The sequence below is a fragment of the Nicotiana sylvestris genome, chromosome 7, assembly GCF_000393655.2.
Source record: "Nicotiana sylvestris chromosome 7, ASM39365v2, whole genome shotgun sequence".
NCBI classification, from domain to species: domain Eukaryota; kingdom Viridiplantae; phylum Streptophyta; class Magnoliopsida; order Solanales; family Solanaceae; genus Nicotiana; species Nicotiana sylvestris.
In genome coordinates this window covers 149,007,449-149,032,821 of record NC_091063.1, presented here as the reverse complement: position 1 = coordinate 149,032,821, position 25,373 = coordinate 149,007,449, and the positions used below count along the sequence as shown (strand labels likewise).

The 25,373-nt window shown below is 39.9% G+C and overlaps 1 protein-coding gene across 1 annotated transcript; it reads right to left on the bottom strand.

Annotated features, from left to right (window-relative positions):
- Window positions 1-9,341: 9,341 nt before the first annotated feature.
- LOC138873934 (uncharacterized) lies at window positions 9,342-10,313 on the bottom strand. The gene is made up of 2 exons (XM_070152426.1): window positions 10,038-10,313; window positions 9,342-9,584 (listed from the first exon to the last, which is right to left on the bottom strand). The coding sequence occupies exons 1-2, from the start codon at window positions 10,311-10,313 to the stop codon at window positions 9,342-9,344; spliced, it is 519 nt and encodes a 172-aa protein (XP_070008527.1).
- Between the last annotated feature and the right edge of the window lie 15,060 nt (window positions 10,314-25,373).

Sequence of the window (25,373 nt, the reverse complement as noted above, 5' to 3'; positions counted from 1 at the left end):
CCCAGCCAAATCGTTTTCCCACCATACCCATGCTAGACCCGCCTCACCCGGTCCAGTACCCCCCCCATACAAACCAAAATGACGTCGTCCTGAGTTCTTGAAACTCAAATCAATCCAAGCCCTTCCTTCCCATTCATCCAACGGCCAAAACAAAAACCCCCTATCTCAAATAAGAATGTCCAAAATCCCTCAGTTAAACCTAAGACAAAACAAGCCCTTCTGTCATCTCCCTCATCTGATAGCGCCGCCTCTGAGCGAGTCCTCCATTATCACCGGCGAGATAGCTCTAACCACCACCAAAATCCGGCCATGCAACCATCACCCCTCCTTGCATCCTAATCCACCACCATTTTTCCCAAAATCCTCGCCAAATCGGAGCTGTTTCAAATCTGAAATCAAAGAAGAAGAAAATCTCTCAAGTCTTCGAGTTCTTGTGAACGATTGGGCTTGAAACGAGTATTGCTCGTTTGTTCTAAAAAAGAACATACGGTTAATACCAGTTTCGAGTCAAATCGGAGTCGTTTGAGGTTTATCAAGCATTGTCTGTATGGCCATCTAGGTACTTTTGTTTTTGCCCTTTCGTCTCCATCTTCTATTTGTTCACATACTCGTATCCTTCTGCTTCTTCTCTTTTTTGTCCGATTTCTAGGGTTGAATTTGGTGAATTATTATAACGCTGAATATAGGTTTCTTTGTTTATATGGTGGTCGTAGTCATTCCGTGAGTTTTACAATTGTAGAATTCTCGTGAATTTATTTTTTAGTTTGTGCATATTGCTCGTTTAAGTTCTGGTTTGTTTTTTCTCTCTCAGTCGTATGATTATCTCTGGTTAATTTGAATGTATAGTTTAATTGTACCTCATTGCTTTAGTTTAAAAGGAAATCAGTCATTTGAGTTTAGTTTTTAGTTATGGAAAAAACATTCGAGTAATTATTCTCTTCTATTTCTCATTGAATTTCCAAACGAACTTCTGATATTGTTTGGGCCTTGAGGCCATTCTCGATTCCTTCAGAGGGCCGGTTAAGTGTTGGGTCAAACTTGACCCGTCTTTACATTAGTTTAGCTGGAGGGGTAATTAACAGGGCTTAAAGGGGTAGTTTAGGAATTGTGGGTTGAAGGAATCTCACTTAACTGAATAGGAAGCTTCTTGGAAGCTGGGTTGGAGACTAATGTGAAATTTGATTTCTGAACCTAAGGATTCCTAAGCAAAAACCAAAATTCCAAAAGGGTCTAAATGCAAAATCTGACTTATTTAGGCTGCCCTATCACCTTGCCTATAAAGGCACCATTTCTTCTAGCTCAAGTCAGAAATTAAGAGATTAAAAAACCCCTAAAACTGAAACGGCTGGGAATTCTGGAAAAGGTTCTAAAATTCTTGCATCCCATTGTTGAAGAACTATCGAAATTCTGCTTATTTGGATCTCTGATTTCTCTTGTGTTAGTTAAAATTCTCTAAAATTCCATAGTTATATTCTGATTTGAGAAATGGTTTGAGCATGGCTTGAGGATTAAGTGCTGGTTTACTACTCTTCTACTGTTCCACTGGCTGTTTTGGGGCTTGGTGTTGCTGGTTGTTTTCCTGTTGCTGGGTTCTTGTTCTGCTGTTACCTACTGCTTCCTCATTTCTTTTTTCTTTCAATTTCTAGGTACATGTTTCTTGAAACTTGTATAATGTGATGCTCAAGTTGAAGAATGAAATGGAAAGGGAATTTTGAAGCATAGCATTAAGTTTTTTGTTTATAACTTAGCCATACTTTCTGTCTTCTTCTTTGTCTCTGAAATGATGTTCCTGCTTTCTTGGAAATCATCAGATTTATTGAGTAGTTTGATTTCCCTTTCATCATGTTTACTCTTTGCTGTTTAGCCTTAAACTTGCTTTGTGATATTGGGTGAACTATGGACTTTAGCCCTTAAGTATGTTTGAATTCGTGTTAGGGGTCTTTAATGTCATAGTCGCAGAAGTTTCATATTGATTTGTTATGTATTTAGGACTTTGCTTAGCTTTGGATTGATATCAGTTGGTGTCGTTTGGTGTGGAATTATGTTTAAGCTTGCTAAAAATGTCAAGTTGGTTTGCTTGTGTAGAATTGGCTCTATTAGCATGATATTTATTTGAGGGTTAAATTCTCATGTCTTTATTTCAAGTTAGTTTGAAGATTTAAAAGTTAAAGCTGCCTACTGCCTATTTGCTAAAATTGGATTTTCAATTGCTTTCGAAATCAAGTCTTTGTTAAAATTTCGTGTAATTGTCCATTGATCAGTTAAAGATGATTCCAAAGTCTGCTTGTATGCGCATTGGTTCCATGGTTAGCCTTCTAAATTTACGTTGGTCATTTGCAACTTCAGGCGTTGTTTGTGCGTGGTGAAGACTCAATATTTAGTCCTATACTCAGTAACTACAGGGTTCCGAAAATTGGGCTCATTCTTGGGCCCAAATTTGAAAGCTCCTGCGAATGGGACCTGGACCACTTCTTTCTTGCTGGGCCATTAGTTATTTGTGCTTGTTCATACCCCCTTGTTTAAATGATTAACTTTTCTTTATGTAAGCCCTTTTAGTTAGTTTGAGTGAAACTCTTAATTGCATTTAGCATTTAATTAATTAGGCCCATTAATTAGTGGAGGTGAGCCATATTAAATAAAATAAATAGCTTATGGCCCTCCAAAGTTTAGTTTGGATTCCCTTTAAAAATTGGAATCGAGGTGTGCCATGCCAAATAAAATCTCAAAATGCATGGTCCTCATTTAATTAATATTTTTATCCTTAGAAATCGAGGCGCGCCATTTAGCAAATTTTCTATGGCCCTCGCAAAGTTAAAAATGCGTAGTTGCTTTAGGCGCGCTATTTTAAAAAATTACCTTCCTAAACTCGGGTGTGCATTTATGTTACCCAAATCCAAATCTCAACAACGTTAAATAAAAGATGTAGTGGACCGCGGGTGTGTCGCGCCCTCTTTTTCTCGCGAACTCGGGTTTATGACATTTGGGAGGACAACTCGTTCCTTTTCGGGAATTTGGGTTTTATATTGAACAGTCGCCACCTAATGATTTAAGTGCATTAGGACACTAAGAAGGGTTTGATTTGAGCAACCAAAGATTGGGTAAGGGCTTGAAATTATCCCAAGGAGAAGGTGTTAGGCACCCCTCTGGATCCACTAGTGTGGTTCCCGGCCAGACTATTGTTGTGACTTTAGGTACAAATAACACGTAGGCAAGTAAGACTTCATATAAGAGGGGATTTTTCACATAAGGGTTACAAATAAGCAAAGTAAAAAAGATGTTGATTTTCTTTAAAGAAATAGTTTAAAAGATAAAGAAACAAAAGGAGAAAAGGGGGTCCTAAGTTTATTAATAATATGGATCACCCCACACAATGCCCAGTAATCGCTCCTTGACGAGGGGTTACACATGACATTATCGTGTGGTCATCATATCCATATCTACCCTTCCCACCCGTTAAGGTATTAAAGCGCGGAATGGTCTTGTTTACTTATTGCATGTTATTACCCGCCCCAGTTCTATCAGTCCCGGAGGCATTTGGGATTACTAATCCTTAAGGGGAGAGATATTGGGCTTACTTGTGGTTTCAAAAGGTAAGAATACTAAGGTGACAAACAAAACATATATGGAAAGTATAGGGAAGCATATAAACAAATGTAAAGGCTCAAACAGACCTCCTTTAAGCAGAGAAAAACAAGTAGTTAGCATGACTTACACATACTGTTTAGGGTCTGATTAAACTTACATGATCGAGGCAGTTTGATAGTTCAGATAAGAAGCCCGAATCAGGCCTGTGTGCTGGTTGTAGCATATAAAATCTGATTCAGTTTATAAACTTTCACCCTATGGCTTGCCTAAGTGTTAGACGAAGACCCTATAGGCATGATATCTACTGATTCTAGAAACAATGAAGTAAACATGAATACATACTGATTTAAAAAAAAGCGTCTGTTATTAAAGAAAAGCAAGTTTTAGCAAAAGAGCATGCGTCATTGTTACTGGTTTTAGACTTATAAGCGAGTGAAGCAATTCAGCTTCGATTAAAGCTCCTATAGGCATGCTTTCTATGTGTTGTCGATTTTGGACACTTTTATAAACATAGTAAAAAATGCAGAAATCCTATAGGCATGGCATCTAGATACTGAATTTCGTTTAAAGCCTATGAACATGATATCTAATTGCGGTTGATTATTTAAGACCTAAAAACATATTTGCCTAATGAGGAATGCATATGCAAGATTCAGAAAGAAACTATAGGCAGGATATCTATATGATATGCAGAAATTCAGAAATTCCTATAGGCAGGATATCTATATGATATGCAGAAATTCAGAAATAACCTATAGGCATGGTATCTATATGAGAATACAAGATTCCATAGACATTGTATCTATACATGAGAATGCGGAAATTCTTAGAGACATGGTATCTATATGAGAATGCAAGATTCCTATAGACATGGTATTTATATGAGAATGCATGAATTCATAAACTCCTATAGGCAGGTTATCTACCTCATTTTCCATACATAGTTACCCCTCCCTTTTCACTAGCCATCCCCGAGAGTTTTTATTATAAAGTTATTATTGCCCAGAAAATAATGTAAAGAAAAATACATCAGAAATTTAAAAAATACAACCAAGGAGAGCCTGATTCAGACTTCCTATCTGACGTATGAAGTAAACCAACTCCAAGAGATCATATTTCAAAGTCTTACTCCCATTTGGGGCGTGTCAAAGTTCCCTAAGAGCCTCATATGGACTCCGGGCAGTGCTCACACCCAAATGCATTATAGATGAAGACATACTGCAGTGTGGAAGGGCCAACCCTCAAGTGTCCAAGTTAAGAGGGAACTCAAGGTTCGAAGGCAGGGCTCACAAAAGGGGGTAGAACTTAGGAACTAAGAGGGAGTGCAAGTGCAAAAGTAGAATTCTGAAAGGGGAAAGGGAAAAGGGGAATAACTTAAAATCAGTACACATAAGGGTGTAGGGGAATGAGGGAATTTGCAAGAGCGAAAGAAAAGAAGGTTGATTTTGCATGAATGAACCAAGTCAGAAAATATGAAGAAGGGTTTTAACTTAGGCATAGTCATAGAGAAAATCAACAAACAATGGAAAGAAATCAATCAAGCCATATTCAGAAGGAAGTTTGAACTAATTGTAAATTTGAAAACCATTTTAGAGGGAAATTCATCATATATAAGGAGCATACGAACATGTTAAGCATGAAAAAGACTGTGGTGTCATTGTAAAATTAGTAGAAGATCCAGTGTAGAAGAGTTTAGTAAAAAGCCAGAATTGTATGAAAACAAAGATGTCCAAACTCAGTTCAGAGACTCGAAGTTAGTCTGAAAGAATTAGGGTTTTTTTTTAAAATAAAACCCTAGTTCAAGCAATCCACAAAGCAGAGATGAGAGGGCAAGCAATTGAATCGAAACATGTTTAGTGGTTTCAGAAAAGAACTGAAACTTCCAACATGCTTCTTTCAGCAACAGAACTCATGAGTAACATGCAAACACAGTAGAAGGGTTCAAAGCAAACAGAGTGAAGAAACTAATTCGAAGCATAATGAGAAAAAACTGATAAAAATAGTAGAAGAATCATGCTTAAGAAGATCTTTTAGAAGAAACTTAAATAGAGCTTAGTAGGAGAAAAATAGTAAAAACACTTAAGAACACAGTAGAAAAAATATAGTAGGAGAACATACCAGAACATGGTAGAAGAAAATACCAGAACATAGTAGAAAAGCATACGAAAACATAGTATAGGAAAACACAGTAAGAGATGCATACAAGAATATGGTAGAAGAAAATATACAATAACACAGTAGAGGCAAATACACATGAAAGACAAAGAAAGTCAGAAAAATACTTAAACTCTTTTAGAAAAACCCTAAATCGGAAAAGAAAGATTTTAAAAGTAGTTTTGAAAGAAAAGCTAGAGAAATCGTTTGAAAATTTAGGGAAAGCATAGATACACAACAGATCTAAAAGAATCAGAGAAAACCTCGAAGGGTTAGGGTTTCAGAGGAACCCCAGTAGTGAGAAAGGCTTTGAAGAGTCACCGATCTAACTCGGAAAGGTCAAAATCAGGCTCGAACAACCATGGTACGCTAGAATAAGGCCGGAGATGGCCATGGAACCTCGAATCGATAGAGGTCTGGGTACAAACCTTCAAGGTCAGGACTTGAATCTTTAGAGATCAGGTGTGTAAGAGCAACATGAGGTAGGTATAAGACTCTCACAGCCTTGGAAGCCATAGATTCCGGTGGCTTTCAGGGCGAAGATGGTATGAGGCGGCTAGGGTTTGAAAAGGTCGAGAGTGTTTGAGAGAGTGGAGGGTTTAGAGGCGTCTGGTAGGTGAGAAATGAGAAGGTTAGGGTGGTCTTTTGGGTTAAAAAAGGTAAGAGTGAATAGGGGCCGTTGATCTCAGAGATCAACGACCATGATGAGAGGGATCTGGGTCGGGTAGGATTTAATTGGGTCAGGGGCGGGTAATTTAGGAATTGGGCTGGGGTTCAATTGGTTTTAATTGGGGTAAAATATAGGCTAAAATTGAAATAAGTAGGGCTAGTATTTAAATAGCCACTTTTCCCCTTATTTATTTTAAAAATAGTAAAATAATATTTGGACACAAATTAAAAGTATTAAATTTATTAATAATATGTAAATATTAAATTAAAAATATTGGAATCAATTTTGTAATTATAAACGCAATTAAATCTAAAATAGGCTAATATTGCAATTATATGCAATTTAGCTTTAAAATACTAAATAAATTTGTAAAAAATGTGCGAAAATTACATTAGCTATATTTTGGTATAAAGAAGATAATCCAATAAATGATTTACCAAAATGTCGATTTTAGAACACTTATTGGTTTTTTTGATAAAATAGGGCAATAAAATTGATTTAAAAATCTTAAAAAAATTGAGAAAAATAATAGGACCTTGGGATATGCTTATATATGCATATATATGTTATTTTAAAAGGTATTTTACATATGAAAATATATAGAAAAAAATTGGGTATCAACAACTGTCCCTCTTTACCCGGAAAGGATGAAAGAGTTGTCGGGTAAAGATATGATGGCCAATTTTGACCGAACGAAATGGTTTAAAGAGGTTGACCGTGCTCTGGTTCCTAAGCTGCCTACATATCTCTGGTCTTACAGGAATCAGGCTATATGTAGTTCAGGATCCGTCGGCGAGGTATGCCGAGGGAGGTTTATCAAGAACGGACGCAATGGGATGAGCGGTTAAGGTCTAATAGGGCTTGCAGGAATTGGAGCGGGACTACTCCTGCTGAGATGGCCATTACTCACCGGTTTACCTGCAAATAAGCAATACAAGTGTACATTGTGCGGAAATTTAAACGTGATGCAAGTTCCCGTCGGACCATGAATGTTGTCTTTGGACGGTTAGGATGACGTCCTCAGACCATGATGTCCTGGGCCATGAAGCGTATGATAAGGGATTCGCAGGCCATGAAATGATGCTCTCGGGCTATGAGAATGATGCCTCCGAACCATGATGCCTTTGAATAATGATATGCAAAAGATTAAAAGGAATCCCCAGGCCATGACATGGTGTTCTCGGGCTATGAAGATGGTGCCTCCGAACGATGACGCCTTTGGACAATTTGGCGATCTTTCAGCCCATGAGAATGTAGAAGGTGGTGATCTTTCAGCCAATGTAAGATGTAAGTGGAGTGGCGATATTTTAGCCATGCAAGGTGTAAATGAAGTAGCGATATTTCACCAATGCAAGATGTAAATGAAGTGGCGATCTTTCAGCCATGCAAGATGTAAATGAAGTGGTGATTTTTCAGCCATGCAAGATATAAATGAAGTGGCGATCTTTCAGCTGATGCAAGATGTAAATGATGTGGCGATATTTCAGTCGATGCAAGATGTAAATGAAGTGGCGATATTTCAGCCATGCAAGATGTAAATGATGTGGCGATCTTTTAGCCATGCAAAATACAAATGAAGTGGCAATCTTTCAGCCAATGCAAGATGTAAATGAAGTGGTGATCTTTCAGCCATGCAAGATGTAAATGAAGTGGCGATCTTTCAGCCGATGCAGATGGAGGTAGAGCTTAACCTTGGAAGGCAGAATGGTAGCCTTATGCAATGCAGGGAATGCAGATAGAGACAGAGCTTAGTCTTAGAAGGCAGAATGGTAGCCTTATGCAATGCAGAAATGCAGATGGAGACAACATTTAGTCTCAGGAGGCAGAATGGTAGCCTTATGCAATGCATAAATGCAGATGGAGACAACGTTTAGTCTCGAAAGGCAGAATGGTAGCCTTATGCAATGCAGGAAATGCAGATGGAGGTAGAGTTTAACCTCGGAAGGCAGAATGGTAGCCTTATGCAATGCAGAAATGCAGATGGAGACATTGCTTAATCTCAGAAGGCAGAATGGTAGCCTTATACAAAAAATGTAGATGGAGGTAGAGCTTAACCTCAGAAGGCAGAATGGCAGCCTTATGCAATGTAGGGAATGCATATGGAGATAAAGCTTAGTCTTGAAAGGCAGAATGGTAGCCTTATGCAATGCATAAATGCAGATGGAGACAACGTTTAGTCTCGAGAGACAGAATGGTAGCCTTATACAGGAAGTAAAAAGGCAAATGATAATAGAGTTTTCTTAGCTGATAGCAGATTGCGATATCGTGACTGTCGGGGATACTGTGTCTGCTGGGGACACTACGTGCGGATAACAGCTATGAGTAAGTGCAACGGTCCTGAGAATAGCATTTCTGAGCAATGTGAGTCTCGTGAGTGTTTAGTATATTTGATGATTTTGCGACTCAAGTGCCTACATCCAAAGAAAAATCGTGAGTTTTGTAAGGGGAAAGGTTAGTTCGTGTCCCCTACTGGCTTTTCTTGACCTGCTCGATTTTGATCTGGTGATACTGCCCGTATCATTGGGGTAGCATTGCTAAACAGAGCGATTTCAGAAACAAACATGCATGACTTTAGTAAAGAAAATGTAACATAAATACACAATTAATAATAGTTTTCTTTAGATGAACCGACGACTGCGGTGTGGTTCAAGACATTGCAACCTTTCTTACTCCGGAATTTTGAGGGTCCTCCTCAAAATTTTGCCCCAGTTTATTGGGCTGCTGCTTCTGACGGCTGCTTGCGGCGAATGGCTGAAATCACTTCGGAATTTTGAGGGTCCTCCTCAAAATTCTGCCCTAGTTTTCAATTGCGTGGTAAAATGAAAATTTTATTGAATTATGACCAAACCCTTAGGGCTGCCTATGTATTTTCTCTTAAACGGGAATCAGGACAGGTGAAGTTCAAATTACATCATAAAGGAAAGCATAAAGATTACACATAGTATCGCTTGACTGCGTCTGAATTGATCAGCTTTGACCAAACTTCTCCATTCATTTCTGCAAGTATGAGGGCTCCTCCTGTTAGAACCCGGTGGACCATGTATGGAACCTGCCAGTTGGGAGAGAACTTCCCTTTGGTTTCATCTTGATACCGAAAAATTTTCTTTAACACTAGCTGCCCCGGTGTGAACTGTCTTGGCTTGACTCTTTTGTTGAAGGCTCTGGACATTCTGTTCTGATAAAGTTGATCATGAAAAACTGCATTCATTCTCTTTCCGTCTATAAGAGCTAGCTATTCGCAATGACTCTTCACCCATTCTGCATCGTCGAGCTCAGCTTCCTGTATGATCCTTAGGGAGGGAATTTCTACTTCGGCGGGAATGACTGCTTCCGTACCATAAACCAACATGTAGGGGGTTTCCCCAGTTGATGTGCGGACTGTAGTGCGTTACCCCAATAAAGCAAATGATAGCTTCTCGTGCCACTACTTATGCTTCTCTATTATTTTCCTTAGTATCTTCTTGATATTCTTGTTGGCAGCCTCTACGGCTCCATTCATCTGAGGTTTGCAGGCTGTAGAATTCTTGTGTTTGATCTTGAAGGTTTCACACATGGATTTCATCAAATCACTGTTGAGATTGGAGCCATTATCAGTAGTGATTGACTCTAGAATTTTGAATTGACAAACAATGCAGTCACGGACAAAGTTTGCCACGACTTTCTTAGTCACTGCTTTGTAAGATACTGCTTTGACCCATTTGGTGAAATAATCATTTGCTACTAGGATAAACCTATGCCTGTTTGAGGCGGCAGGTTCGACTGGTCCAATAATATCCATCCCCCAGGCAGCGAACGACCACGGTGAGCTTGTCGCATTAAGCTCATTTGGAGGCACTTTTATCCCATCTGCATGTATCTGACAACGGTGACACTTTTGGACGTATTGGATGCAGTCTGTCTCCATAGTCATCTAGAAGTAACCAGTACGAAGTATCTTCTTTGCTAAAATAAAGCCATTCATATGTGGACCGCAGGTCCTAGCGTGGATTTCTTCTAGCAGTTTAGATGGTTCTTTTGTGTCGACACATCTTAGTAATCCTAAATCAGGAGTCCTCCTATATAGGATTCCTCTGTTGTGAAAGAAATTGTTGGACAACCTCCGAAGTGTGCATTTCTGAGTAGGATTTGCAAGTTCTGGGTATTCTCCTTTCGTCAAATATTCCTTGATATCATGAAACCAAGGTTTTTCGTCTGCTTCTTCCTCAACATGAGCACAATAAGTTGGCTGATCATGGATCTTTACCGGATTGGGATCAATAAAGTTCTTATCTGGATGCTGTATCATGGATGATAGGGTATCCAATGCATCGACAAACTCATTCTGTACTCTGGGAACATGCTGGAACTATGTCTTTGTGAACCTCTTTCTCAACTCCTGTACGTGATGCAGATAAGGGAGTATTTTGGAATTCCTAGTTGCCCATTCTTCTCGGACCTGATGTATAAGCAAGTCCGAATCTCCAATTACTAGCAACTCTTAAATGTTCATGTCAATGGCCATCTTGAGCCCTAAGATGCAGGCTTCATACTCGGCCATATTGTTGGTACAGGGGAACCTGAGTTTGGCAGACACTGGATAATGTTGACCGGATTCTGATACTAAGACCGCTGCTATGCCAACTACTTTGAAATTTGCAGCTCCATCGAAAAACATTCTCCAACCGTCGTAGGATTCTGCAATATCTTCTCCTATGAAGGATACCTTTTCATCAGGAAAATATGTTTTCAGGGGTTTGTATTCTCCGTCCACAGGTTTTCAGCAAGGTGATCTGCTAGTGTCTGTCCTTTGATTGCTTTTTGAGTCACGTAGACAATGTCAAATTCCCTCAACAGGATTTTCCACTTGGCCAGCTTGCCAGTGGGCATGGGCTTCTGAAAGATGTACTTCAAGGGATCCATCCTTGATATGAGATATGTAGTATGGGCACAGAAGTAGTGCCTCAACTTCTGAGCTACCCAAGTCAAAGCACAATAGGTGCACTCTAACAGAGAATACCGAGCCTCGTACGGGGTAAACTTCTTACTGAGGTAATAGATGGCCTACTCCTTCCTCCCTGTTTCATCATGCTGACCCAGAACGCAACCGAGCGCTCCATCCAATACTGTAAGGTAGAGTAATAGAGGTTTACCCAGCTCGGGCGGGACCAAAACTGGTGGTGTTGACAGGTACTTCTTGATTTTGTTAAAGGCCTTTTGGCAGTCATTAGTCCATTTGGTAGCGGCATCCTTCTTCAAAATCTTAAGGATCGGCTCACAGATGACATTAGATTGTGCTATGAACCGACTGATGTAGTTGAGTCTCCCCAAGAAGCTCATTATGTCCTTCTTGTTCTTTGGCGGTGGTAATTCTTGAATAGCTCTGATCTTTGATGGATCCAGTTCTATTCCTCGGTGACTTACAATGAACCCAAGTAGTTTTCTGGTAGGAACCCCAAATGCTTACTTCGCGGGATTAAGTTTTAGGTTGTACCTTCTCAGTCTACTGAAGAACTTCCTCAAATCTTCCATGTAATCGGTGGCTTTCTTGGACTTGATGATAACATCGTCTACATATACTTCAATTTCCTTGTGTATCATATTATGGAAAATGGTGGTCATGGCCCTCATATAGGTGGCCCCTGCATTCTTCAGGCCGAACGACATCACCTTGTAATAGTACATTCCCCACGGTGTAATAAAAGCTATTTTCTCAGCATCTTCTTCATCTATCCAGATCTGATGATATCCAGCGAAACAATCTACAAATGATTGCAACTCATACTTGGCACAATTGTCGATCAGGATGTGTATGTTCGGCAAGGGGAAGTCATCCTTTGGACTAGCCCGATTGAGATCCCGGTAGTCGACACAAACTATGACCTTCCCATCCTTCTTCGGCACTGGCACAATATTGGCTAACCATGTTGGATATTCTACTACCCTAAGAACCTTAGCTTTGACCTGCTTAGTGACTTCTTCTTTGATCTTCAGACTCATATCAAGCTTGAACTTTCTGAGTTTCTACTTTACCGGTGGACATGTCGGATCAGTTGACAGTTTGTGGGCCACAATAGATGTGCTCAGACCAGTCATGTCATCATATGACCAGGCAAATATGTCCTCGTATTCTCTTAGAAATTCTGTGTACTCTTCCTTTTCTGACGGTGATAAGTGAACACTGATTCGTGTTTCTTTGACATTTTCTGCATCTCCCAGGTTAACAATCTCAGTCTCGTCTAGGTTGGACTTCGGTCTGTTCTCAAAGTTCTTGACTTATTTAACAATCTCTTCTGGTATATCATCTTCCTCTGAATCTATGTCCGTTTGTTGCATTTTCTCGTTGCATGTCACAGCCATTAGTTCATCAAGATAGGCAATAGTAATGCTGTATAAATAAAGTAATGAGAGAAAATAATAAGAGTAAGATTTGTAAGGAAACCGAAATGCTTTGATAAATTTCGTAACTGTTTTGAGCATTGGAAGATCTTATCACGAAAATTTAAAATGCGAAAGGAAAATCAACTAGTAAAAATAAAAGATAGTGCATGATGCTTTGTTCAGCCTTACTACCCCGAGGCTTTCCGGGCTCTGGTGGTTCTGATGGTCCAGTTATTGAGGCATGCTCCTCGGCTTACGGCCTGTATGGAAGGGCCTTCCTCCCCCTCCTCTTCGAAGATGACACAACAAATCATGTCATCATCTTTTAGGAACAAATTCCTTACTGCTGCCAGTGGTTCCTCTTCTTCCGGCCAATAGATAACATCGGCCGGCTGGAAAGTCTGCTTCAAATGTGGTATTGGCTGCTCCAACGGGTAGTATGGACCGCTCCATGGTGGCGACCAGTTGTTGAATTCCTCCCAAGTATACTCGTATCCCAGACCGAAAGTGGTGCCATGTTTCTTCAGTTTGATAGGCTTGGCGATTCCTTGGAGGTTCTTGCCAAGTCCCTTGCCAGGTTCATATCCGCTCCAGTTCAATATGCTTTCAATTTTGTTGTCCCACCATTTATCTTTGTCTTGATGTGGTGATAGGTTTCCCCGCCTATCTTTCTTCTTCCTCCGACCGTTGGGATGGTTTGGCGACTGTATATGGGATTGCTACTGTTGCCGTGAATGATCACCTCTTGGTGATTCCACTCAAACTTTACTGCCTGATGTAGTGTTGATGCTACAACCCTAGTAGCATGAATCCACGGTCGTCCCAATAGCAGTTGTAAGATTCCAGCACATCTATTACTTGGAAATCGACATCGAACCAAGTAGGCCCTATTTGCAAGCACAAACTAATTTCCCCAATAGTGGACCTTTGGGAACCGACGAAAGCTTTGACGTTGATGGCCCCTTCTTGATCTCATGCAGTCCCTTTTCCAATGTTGTGAGTGTTACCAATGGACAAATATTGAGGTTGGACCCTCAATCAATCAGGATCCTAGTGATAAAATAATCTTCGTATTGCACGGTGATGTGCAACGCTTTGTTGTGACTCAACCCTTCTGGTGGCAGCTCATCTTCATGAAAAGTAATCTTGTGACTTTCCATACCTGCCCTACCATGTTTGCCATTTATCCTCCGGTGATGTTGCTTGGTACATATGCCTCACTCAGCACCTTTAACAAGGCATTCTTATGTGCATCAGAACTTTGCAGCAAAGCTAGGATAGAAATCTGTGCCGGTGTTTTGTTCAGCTGATCAATGACTGAGTATTCCTTGTCTTGTATCTTTCTTCAGAGATCATCGGGCCCAGTTTCGGTGATGGTCGGCCAACCAGAGGCCTGGTTACTCGACTCAGCTAAATGCTCCGGAGTATAAACCCTGCCGGTTCTTATCATACCCTGTGCCACAACTATTTCCCCGAACTTGGCTTTCCCTTTCCTTCTCGACTCGGCTGTGTAATACCAAGGTATGGCATTTGTATGGAGTGGTGCTACGACCGACATTGCTACTGGAATGGGCACCTTTACTCCAAACGGAGCATGTATATTGGAGTTTAAAATCGCAACTTCAAAAGGTGCAGATGGGTTTGCTGGAGACCCAAACTCGACCTCAATTGGTGTTGGCGTCTTTACAGGGGGTGGTGCTTCAAACTCAGGTGGTACAGACATGTTTACCTCGGCATCCCCAGAAGGTTGAGTCTGGACTACAATTGGATTAAGGGTGACTATTGGCTTTTTTGGTTCGTCACCTTCTATGATTAAACTGATCGATCCTTTGGGATCCCAATTATCCTCTATTTCAATCATGTGAACACCTCCACCCTTGTAGTCCAGTAGAGGGTTGTTGCGGACATTCAAAGTAGGCTCCTTTTCCACAATGATCTTGTTATCAATCAAAGTCTGGATCTTGTCTTTCAGAGAGCGGCATTCATCAATGGTATGCCCTTTCATGCCGGAATGGTATGCACATGATTTATTCAAATTGACCCATTAAGAAGGGTTTTCAGGGGTTATAGTAGGGATAGGGGTGACATTACCAGCAGCTTTGAGCCTTTCGTACAACTGGTCAATTGGCTCAGCAATGGCGGTATACTGTTTGGGGGGTCTGTAGTCGAAATTTGGTTGAGGCCTAGGAAAGTTTTGACATGTGGGAGGTGATTGATAGTGGGATGACTGAGCATTGTAGGCTTGGTAGACATGTGCGGGTTGGGAATATCTGGGTGAAGTAGGTTGATATGTAGGATATGGGGGTGATTGGTAAGTAGGTGGTGGAGTTTGGTAAGAGTGTGAGGTTGGTTGGTAATTCGGGGTAGGCTGATATGTTCGTGGAGGTATCGGATAGGCTTGGTATTTGATAGGGGATTTGGCTCTTTGTGGAACCATTACAGCACCTACGTCCCTTTTCTTGGACGTACCACCAGACTGTAAAGCCTTATTGGTAGCTTGTAAAGCTTCAAAGTTTGTAACCATACCACTTTTGATGCCTTCCTCGATCCTTTCCCCTAGCTTGATGATGTCGGAAAATTTCTGGCTCTCAATCAACATTATCCTTTCATAGTACTGCGGGTCTTGAGCCCGGACGAAAAAAATGTTCATTTTTTCTTCTTCTAAAGTCGGTCTGACCTTAGCAGCTTCTGATCTCTAACGAGTAGCGTACTCGCGGAATGTTTCAGTTGGCTTCTTCTTTAAATTCTGGATGTAGAACACATCTGGCGCATTTTCTGTGTTGAACCTGAACCTGTCCATAAAGTCAGACGCCATACTCACCCAGTTCGACCATTTCTTCGGGTCTTGGATAATGTACCAAGATAGAGCATCTCCTTTCAGACTCCTCATAAAAAGCTTCATGCGAATCCTTTCGTCCTTCCCTACTCCGACCAGCTTGTTACAATATGTTCTCAAGTGGACTCTCGGATCCCCTGTATATCAAACATCTCAAACTTAGGAGGTTTGTCCCCCTCGGGAAGTTCGACATCTGGTTGTATGCAAAGATCTTCGTAGCTCAACCCTTCAATCCCCTTACTTCCTCCGACACCCTGAATTCGACTAGTCAATTTCTTGAGTTCCGCAGCTAGGTTCTTGATGAGTGAGTCTTTATCATGAGACTCAGGTGTGCTTGAGATGGGTTGGGTGGAGTGTGGCATGGTCTCCACATAGATGGGGGTGTTATGGTGGGCGTGGAAATGGTCATTTGTGAAATTCAAAGGTTTAGGGATGAGCAGTGGAGTATTGTTGGATGTATGGCAAGTATTGCAGTGGTGGTGAGGAGCGGGGTGGTTTTGTGGTTTTGGGATGTTTTGTGGAGGTGTGGGGTTCTGAGCGTTTGGAAAATTGATATCTGGTGTGGTGAGGGAAAATGACAAGTTTGCCAGATTCCAAACCTGATCAAGTTCCTCCTGAAATTTCAACAGTTTCTGCTCGAGCTGGGACACACTTTCTTTGGAAACCTGAGCGCAATGAGTGACCTCTATCCGTTCAGTTGAGTTTTCCTTTCTTGTGTTGTTCAAATCTTCCATCTTTCCTTTTTTCCTGCTTCAGATAGGACTAGGAGGAGGAGTGGGTGGATGGCCCTTTGATCTTGTGGAATATGATTACGATGCCAGAGTGTACGAACTAACCTTTGGGGAGGGGAATAAAAATGAAAAAATAAAATAAAAGGTAACAAGTTAGTGAGGATTATAAGGAAAAGATGTTGCGATATTTAAACACATAGTGCAAGAATGTAAATCGTGTCCTAATTTGGGAGCCTCGTTGTGCCCGAGGTAGGCCTAGCGACAAATTGATTTAGAGAACTTAGAATGCCAAATGCCTCATTTTATTGATAAAAGTAGACGAATCCCAAAATGAAAAGGAATAAAATGTCACTAGTGGCCATTGGCCTTATTACATTTCTTAAAGCAAAAAGAAAAGATTCCTATCTATTTGGTCCCAGAAGGGCCTTCCCCAGACTCGGCATCTTTGGCTCCGTCGAACAGCTTTCCCAGCTCGCGAAGTCCCAGCAATAGGTAGGCTCTGGCTAAATGTCCGCCCTCATTTCCCTCAGCATTTTGGCAATCCTCGATCCTCTTGAGAAACTTCCTTTCCAGCTCCACTAAACCTCGTTCCAAGTATCCCAGTTGCTTGTTGGCACTGACAGCCATGTGTTTCCACTCCTCAATCAATTTTTGGTTGGCTTCTTGTATCTCACGGCGCTCGATTTCACATTCCCAAATCCTCTTGCGCAGTTGATTGTATTTGACCTGTGCCTGAGACCTTTCATCTATGATCCTATGGCCCCTAGCAAGTCCTGGCTGACCCAGACCATCGTGATTAGATTCCAACCAGCCTTAACAATATGGAGTACAACCAACATAGTATCTGTCTGGTTCGATAGTGTCTCTTCCCATGATGATCTTGCAATGCCACATATGCTGAGCTTGGCACTTATAAGGACTGTCATCAGTTTCGAAGTCAGCCCGGAAGTGACTCATCTTGTCTACCCTTGGTATAACCTGCTTCCTACCAGCCTGTCTCATAACTCAGAGAAGGATATAAGGGTAGGTTCCTCTCATACCGATTAGTATAAAAAACGGCGCAACCCTGGATCGAACGATGAACTCCTCAGTAGGGAACCACTCGAACTTCCATTGTAGTTGATCCTCAGTTAGATTTTCAAACAACTCTAACCATCCCTTGGCGTCTTCTGGCTGGGCGAACATGTTGGGCATGTAGTTCATTCGTTTCGGATGGTGGAAGGCGATATGATCGTCCCAGTCTCTTCGCTGAATTTCCTGTCGGTATTCACCCCTTTGGATATGCTCCATGAGCCAAAGCTGAAGTAGAAAATTGCAGCCCTCGAAGCGTTCGGCTCCTCGTTGACACTTCTCCAAGGCTCGATATATCTCCGCAATAATCATGGGCACAATGTTGAATGGTTGCCCACCAATTCCCTCCATTAGATTATTGGTGACCATGGCTAGCCTAGTGTGGATCCTTGCTTTCTTCATTGGAAACACTATCATCCCCAAGAAGCAGAACATGAAGACAAAAACCCTTCAGTGAATATGCCCCAACGATGTCAGGGCGAACTCATCCGGATAAGTACGGTAGGATTTTCTATGACTGTACCTCTCGTACAAATAATCAAAGGGAATGTAGGACTCCTTCAAACATGTCAAGTCTGGATTCTTCTTTAGGCCCAGCATTTTGAGAAAACCTCTACCCTTGCGATTTTCCGACATTAACAAACCCGGAGTCTCCCATGGTATACCAGCCAATCCTCCTATTTCCTCTAGCAGGGGTGTCATCTCAATCTCCCCGAAGCGAAACACAAACCTATCACAATCCCAGAACAGAGTAGTAGTTTTTATGATTTTGTTGTTGGGTTGGACCTCCAGGAGGGAAGGTAGATTTCCTAGGTATTTTCGGACAAGAGTCTGATCACTGGAATGAAGATCCTCCCATCAGCTTAGCAACCTTGGGTGGATGTTAGTGACCATGCCGAATCTGGGGACTTTGTGCCTCATGTTTCTGCAAGACAAAAGGGTTAGGCCCTTATCCCCACCAGAATCAACTATTAAATACCAATAATTGGCATAAGACATTTAGTTCTCCAAATAAATGCATAGAACGTGGTGATGTCCGTTTGGGTTCAGGGAAACCCGGTGGACTTTGGACAAGGCTATCTTAAAGAGTCATTATGCGGACAACACAACTGACTTGGCTAGGTTTGACCATGATGCATGGACGGTTAAACATAGTAAGATTTCTATGGGGGTTTTAGACTGGTACCCTTGAGCAGACAACTCAAAAGGGAAAGGCACAGAACCGTCGACTACACCGTTGATCGACTTGTTTTACCGTAAATATGCCTTTGTCGGATTTAAAGGGTGATAATATCAGAAGCGCAACCAGTCATTATAAGCATTTCTATGGTATTTGTTTGGCACGAGTGGAATATGATGTTGAAAACATGCTTTTGCAATAATTAAAACAAGTTGTCACATATTTGCACGTTATGAAGTATTTACAGCAATTCTTCATAATTTAAAGCAGCAGTAAAAGAAATAAAGGAAAGAAACAAAAGACAAGTCAGTTTTGTAATAGGAGAGGGAATTAAATACTTAAAGGCATTAAGCAAATAAAGACATATAGAGAAAAGTCACAATAATAGACTGAAATGGTAAAAGCCTAAAAGATTCCCCAACAGAGTCGCCATGCTGTCGCGCCCCCTTTTTCTCGCGAAGTCGGGTTTATGATATTTGGGAGGACAACTCATTCCCTTTCGGGAATTTGGGTTTTAGATTGAAGAGTCGCCACCTAATGATTTAAGTGCATTAGGACACTAACAAGGGTTTGATTTGAGCAGCCAGAGATTGGGTAAGGGCTTGAAATTATCCCAAGGGGATGTTGTTAGACACCCCTCAGGATCCACTAGTGTGGTTCCCGGCCAGACTATTGTTGTGACTTTAGGTACAAATAACATGTAGGCAAGTAAGACTTCATATAAGAGGGGATTTTTCACATAAGGGTTACAAATAAGCAAAGTAAACAAGAAGTTGATTTTTTTAAAGAAACAATTTAAAAGATAAAGAAACGAAAGGAGAAGAGAGGGGTCCTAGGTTTATTAATAATATGAATCACCCCACTAATGCCCGGTAATCGCTCCTCGACGTGGGGTTACACGTGACATTATCGCGTGGTCATCATATCCATATCTACCCTTCCCACCCGTTAAGGTATTAAAGCGCGGAATGGTCTCATTTACTTATTGCATGCTATTACCCGCCCCAGTCCTATCAGTCCTGGAGGCATTTGTGATTACTAATCCTAAAGGGGAGAGATATTGGGCTTACTTGTGGTTTCAAAAAGAAAAAATACTAAGGCGACAAACAAAACATATATGGCAAGTACATGGAAGCATATAAACAAAAGAAAGGGATCAAACAAACCTCCTTTAAGCAGAGAAAAGCAAGTAGTTAGCATGACTTACACATACTGTTAAGGGTCTAATTAAACTTATAGGATCGAGGCCGACTGATTTATTACATAGTTCAGATAAGAAGCCCGAATCATGCATGCCTACTGGTTGTAGCATATAAAATCTGATTCAGTTTATAAACTTTCACCCTATGGCTTGCCTAAGTGTTAGACGAAGACCCTATAGGCATGATATCTACTGATTCCAGAAATGATAAAGTAAACATGAATACATACTAATTTAAAAAAAAATTGTCTGTTATTAAAGAAAGGCGAGTTTTAGCAAAAGAGCATACGTCATTGTTACTGGTTTTAGACTTATAAGCGAGTGAAGCAGTTCAGATTCGATTAAAGCTCCTATAGGCATGCTTTCTATATGTTGTTGATTTTGGACACTTTTATAAACATAGTAAAATGCAAAAATCCTATAGGCATGGCATCTAGATACTGAATTACGTTTAAAGCCTATGAACATGATAGATATGATATCATGATATGAATTGCGGTTGATATTGCAGGATATCGATATGATATGTAGAAATTCAGAAATTCCTATAGCCAGGATATCTATATTATATGCAGAAATTCAGAAAAAACCTATAGGCATGGTATCTATATGGGAATGCAAGATTCATATAGACATGGTATCTATACATGAGAATGCGGAAATTCTTGGAGACATGGTATCTATATGAGATGCAAGATTCCTATAGACATGGTGTTTATATGAGAATGCATGAATTCATAAACTCCTATAGGCAGGTTATCTACCCTTTTTTGCATACATAGTTACCCCTCCCTTTTCACTAGCCATCCCCGAGAGTTTTTATTACAAAGTTATTATAGCCCAGAAAATAAAGTAAAAAAATACATCAGAAATTTAAAAAATACAACCAAGGAGAGCCCAATTCAGACTTCCTGTCTGAAGTATGAAGTAAACCAACTCCAAGAGATCATATTTCAAAGCCTTTCTCCCATTTGGGTTGTGTCAAAGTTCCCTAAGAGCATCATATAGACTCCAGGCAGTGCTCACACCCAAATGCATTATAGATGAAGACATAGTGTAGTGTAGAAGGGTCAGCCCTCAAGTGTCCAAGTTCATAGGGAACTCAAGGTCCCAAGGCAGGGCTCACAAAAGAGGGGCAGAACTTAGGAACTAAGAGGGAGTGCAAGTGCAAAATTAGAATTCTGAAAGGGTTAAGGGAAAAAGGGGAATAACTTTAAATTAGTACACATAAGGGTGTAGGGGGAATGAGGGAATTTGCAAGAGCAAAAGAAAAACATACTGTTGGGCATACCCAGCAATGGGAGATATTGGCACACCCTCCAACCTGTTTGCTTAGAGATTAAGACCCCATTGGTTCAAACTTAATTCATGGGCAACAACTCACATTTCCATGCCTTAAGTCACAACTCTTAAACACATAGGGGTAACAGGGATAGGAAGCAAGGATTCACAGCAGAAACATGCAGAAAGATATGAGCATACTAACTTAAATATTGAACTTTACAGAAACAGTAAAGTAGACGTGGATATAAAAACTGTAAATGAATACATTATGATGATGCTGAAGCTTAAATTAGGACATACCAGTTTCAAAGAAACAAATAGAGAAAATGCTGTAGTCTTGTAAAAGCCACAGTGCAGACAAGAAGAGAGAATACTATTATGTGTAAGCAAGAGTTCAGAAGGATTGTGAAAGTATGTTGTGTCTGTGAAGAGGGTCGTGCCTTTTATAGTGTAAAATCAGGCAGAAATAAGGTAAGAAAATAGTTGAGGAACTGATTGTCAATCAATTACACAAGACTCCCTTTAATTAAGGGATTCAGATTCAAAACAGGTAAAAACCATTTAAGGAAAGAAATTGAATAAACACTTTGTGCAAAGCATGCAATTAGAAGCAAGTACATAAAAGGTTATTTAAGGACAAGGTTTTGAAATACATGGTTTGTGCAAATAAGGTAAGAAAATCAATTAACAAGCAGTAAATCAAAAGGGTCTGAGATTTTGCATGAATGAACCAAGTCAGAAAAGATGAAGAAGGGTTTTAACTTAGGCAGAGTCACAGAGAAAATCATCAAACAATGGAAAGAAATCAATCAAGCCATATTCAGAAGGAAGTTTGAACTAATTGTAAATTTGAAAACCATTTTAGAGGAAATTCATCATATATAAGGAGCATACGAACATGTTAAGCATGAAAAAAACTGTGGTGTCATTGTAAAATCAATAGAAGATCTAGTGTAGAAGAGTTTAGTAAAAAGCCAGAATTGTATGAAAACAAAGATGTCCAAACTTAGTTTAGAGACTCGAAGTTAGTCTGAAAGAATTAGGGTTTTTTTTTGGAAATAAAACCCTAGTTCAAGCAAACCTCAAAGTAGAGATGAGAGGGCAAGCAATTGAATCGAAACATGTTTAGAGGTTTCAGAAAAGAACTGAAACTTCCAACATGCTTCTTTCAGCAACAGAACTCATGAGTAACATGCAAACACAGTAGAAGGGTTCAAAGTAAAAAAATTGAAGAAACTAATTCAAAGCATAATGAGAAAAGACTGATAAGAACAGTAGAAGAAGCATGCTTAAGAAGATCTTTTAGAAGAAACTTAAACTGAGCTCAGTAGGAGGAAAATAGTAAAAACACTTAAGAACACAGTAGAAAAAATATAGTAGGAGAACATACCAGAACATGGTAGAAGAAAATACCAGAACACAGTAGAAAAGCATACAAAAATATAGTATAGGAAAATACAGTAAAAGATGCATACAAAAACATGGTATAAGAAAATATACAAGAACACAATAGAGGCAAATACACATGAAAGACAAAGAAAGTCAGAAAAACACTTAAACTCTTTCAGAAAAACCCTAGATCGGAGAGAAAGATTTTAAAAGTAATTTTGAAAGAAAAACCATAGAAATCATTTGAAAACTTAGGGAAGCATAGATACACAACAGATCTAAAAGAATCGGAGAAAACCTCGAAGGGTTAGGGTTTCAGAGGAACCCCAGTAGTGAGAAAGGCTTTGAAGAGTCACCGATCTAAGTCGAAGAGGTCAAAATCAGGCTCGAACAACCATGGTACGCTGGAATAAGGCCGGAGATGGCCGTGGAACCTCGAATCGATAGAGGTCTGGGTACAAACCTTCAAGGTCAGGCCTTGAATCTTCAGAGATCAGGTGTGTAAGAGCAACAGGAGGTAGGTATAAGACTCTCATAGCCTTGGAAGCCATAGAATCTGGTGGCTTTCAGGGCAGAGATGGTATGAGGCGACTAGGGTTTGAGAAGGTTCGAGATTGTTTGAGAGAGTGGAGGGTTCAGAGGAGGCTGGTAGGTGAGAAATGAGAAGGTTAGGGTGGTCGTTTGGGTTAAAAAAAGGTAAGAGTGAATAAGGGTCGTTGATCTCAGAGATCAACGGCCAGGATAAGAGGGGTCTGGGTCGGGTAGGATTTAATTGGGCCAGGGGAGGGTAATTTTAGGAATTGGACTGGGGTTCAATTGGGGTAGAATTTAGGCTAAAATTGAAATAAGTAGGGCTAGTATTTAAATAACCACTTTTTCCCTTATTTATTTTAAAAATAGTAAAATAATTTTTGGAAACAAATTAAAAGTACTAAATCAATTAATAATATGTAAATATTAAATTAAAAATACTGGAATCAATTTTGTAATTATAAACGCAATTAAATTTAAAATAGGCTAATATTGCAATTATATGCAATATGAAAATATTACCTTAGCTATATTTTGGTATAAAAAAGAGAATCCAATAAATGATTTACCAAAATGCCCATTTTGGAACACTTATTGGTTTTCTTTTGATAAAATAGGCAATAAAATTGATTTAAAAATCTTTAAAAAAATTGAGAAAAATAATAAGACCTTGGGATATGCTTATATATGCATATATATGTTGTTTTAAAAGGTATTTTACATATGAAAATATATAAGAAAAAATTGGGTATCAACAAGGTGCATTTATGTGACGTGGTTCAAGATGTGTTTTAGATAACGTTGAATCTTCCTGAAAAATATTTAAATAAAATCGGTTATAAAGTTTAAATTGAACCATAGGCTAAAAAGCATGTATTAAAATCAAGTAAATAGGCCAAATATAACAGTTGAGTGACCGTGCTAGAACCACGGGATTCGAGAATGCCTAACACCTTATCCCGGATTAACAGAATTCCTTACATGGATTTCTGTGTTCGCGGACTGTAAAACAGAGTGAATCTTTTCCTCGATTCGGGATTTGAACCTGTGGCTTGGGACACCATAAATTTATCCCAAGTGATGACTCTGAATTTTTAATAAAATAATTCCGTTTCGATTATCACTTTAAGTTGGAAAAAACTCTCTTATGCCCTTCTGAGGGTAGTAAAAAGGAGGTGTGACAGCTCTGACGACTCTACTGGGGAAAAGAACTCAGAACTTTTGGTTCAGGGTTCAAGAATTCGAGCTTAGAATAATTGTTATATTTGGCTTTTATTTATTATCTGATTTTTACGTGTTTGGGCCTAAAGTGCTAAATGTTACTTTTTACTGCTTTGATACTATTTGAACTATATATAAACTGCTATAAACCATTCTCTTCTCATCTTCGGGGATGTGCACGCTGGAGTGACTCCTCTTTTGTTAGTGTCATACCTTAAATTAGGAAGAGGCTCGGACAATTTAGAAAGCCGAATGACCTTTTGGTTCCCGGTACGTAGCACCCCCCCGGCTCGATTTGTCCGTTTGGGTATACAAGTATAGAACAACATACCCAGGTTTTGAACTTAGAATAACTCAGCCTCATGCCAGATCCCTAGTAGGAACATTTGTTTGCATCACGTGCATCTGACTTTGGAGACTCAATACAGGGGTTGGGTCCGTCTAGGACAGGTGTGCCCAAAAATAATCCTGATGCATCCTATGTGCTACATGTTGTAATATTCAAGGGTAAAATGGTCATTTGGCGGACCAATGATAGCTGAGGGCAAATGAAAAAGAAAAAAAAGGAAAAAAAAGAGGGTGAAGTGTAAAAATAAAGCAAGTAGGGCTCAATTATGTTTTCTGTCACATGTTTGTTAAGAAAAAAACATGGAATTCAAAAAAAAAAAAAAAGATTTTACATTTTTTCATCATTTTTCGAAAATCATAAAAAAAAGGGAAAAAAGAAAATCCAAAAAGAGTTTACATGTTTCATCATTTTTCAAAAAAAAAGAAGACAAAAACATATTTTCTCTAAATTAGTTGTTTTTTAATTTTGCTTTTTTTGAGCCGAGGGTCTCCTGGAAACAGCCTCTCTACCCTTCGGGGTAGGGGTAAGGTCTGCGTACATATTACTCTCCCCAGACCCCACTTGTGGGATTATACTGGGTCGTTGTTGTTGTTGTTGTAGTTGTTTTTTAATTCTCGCACGTATCCAATCTGCCCGAACTACGCATACCTGATTCTTGTCTTTCGGGGCGTGATACGTAGGCAACCCACATAGGGTCCGGTCTTTCTAGTAAATCTTAGGTTCTTGACTTTGCGGGGTCATAGCCAAATTTTGCACTTCTAGCCACCTTTTGGCCAAATAAGCCATTTTATAAAAATATCCTCAATTATGTCTT

Excerpts from the sequence above, each read along its gene's own strand:
- LOC138873934 (XM_070152426.1), bottom strand. The coding sequence starts at position 10,313 with ATGGAGACAGACTGCATCCAATACGTCCAAAAGTGTCACCGTTGTCAG. Across the intron at positions 9,585-10,037 it reads ACTTTGTCCGTGACTGCATT|AACAGAATGTCCAGAGCCTT; the intron begins GTTTGTCAATTC and ends CAACTTTATCAG.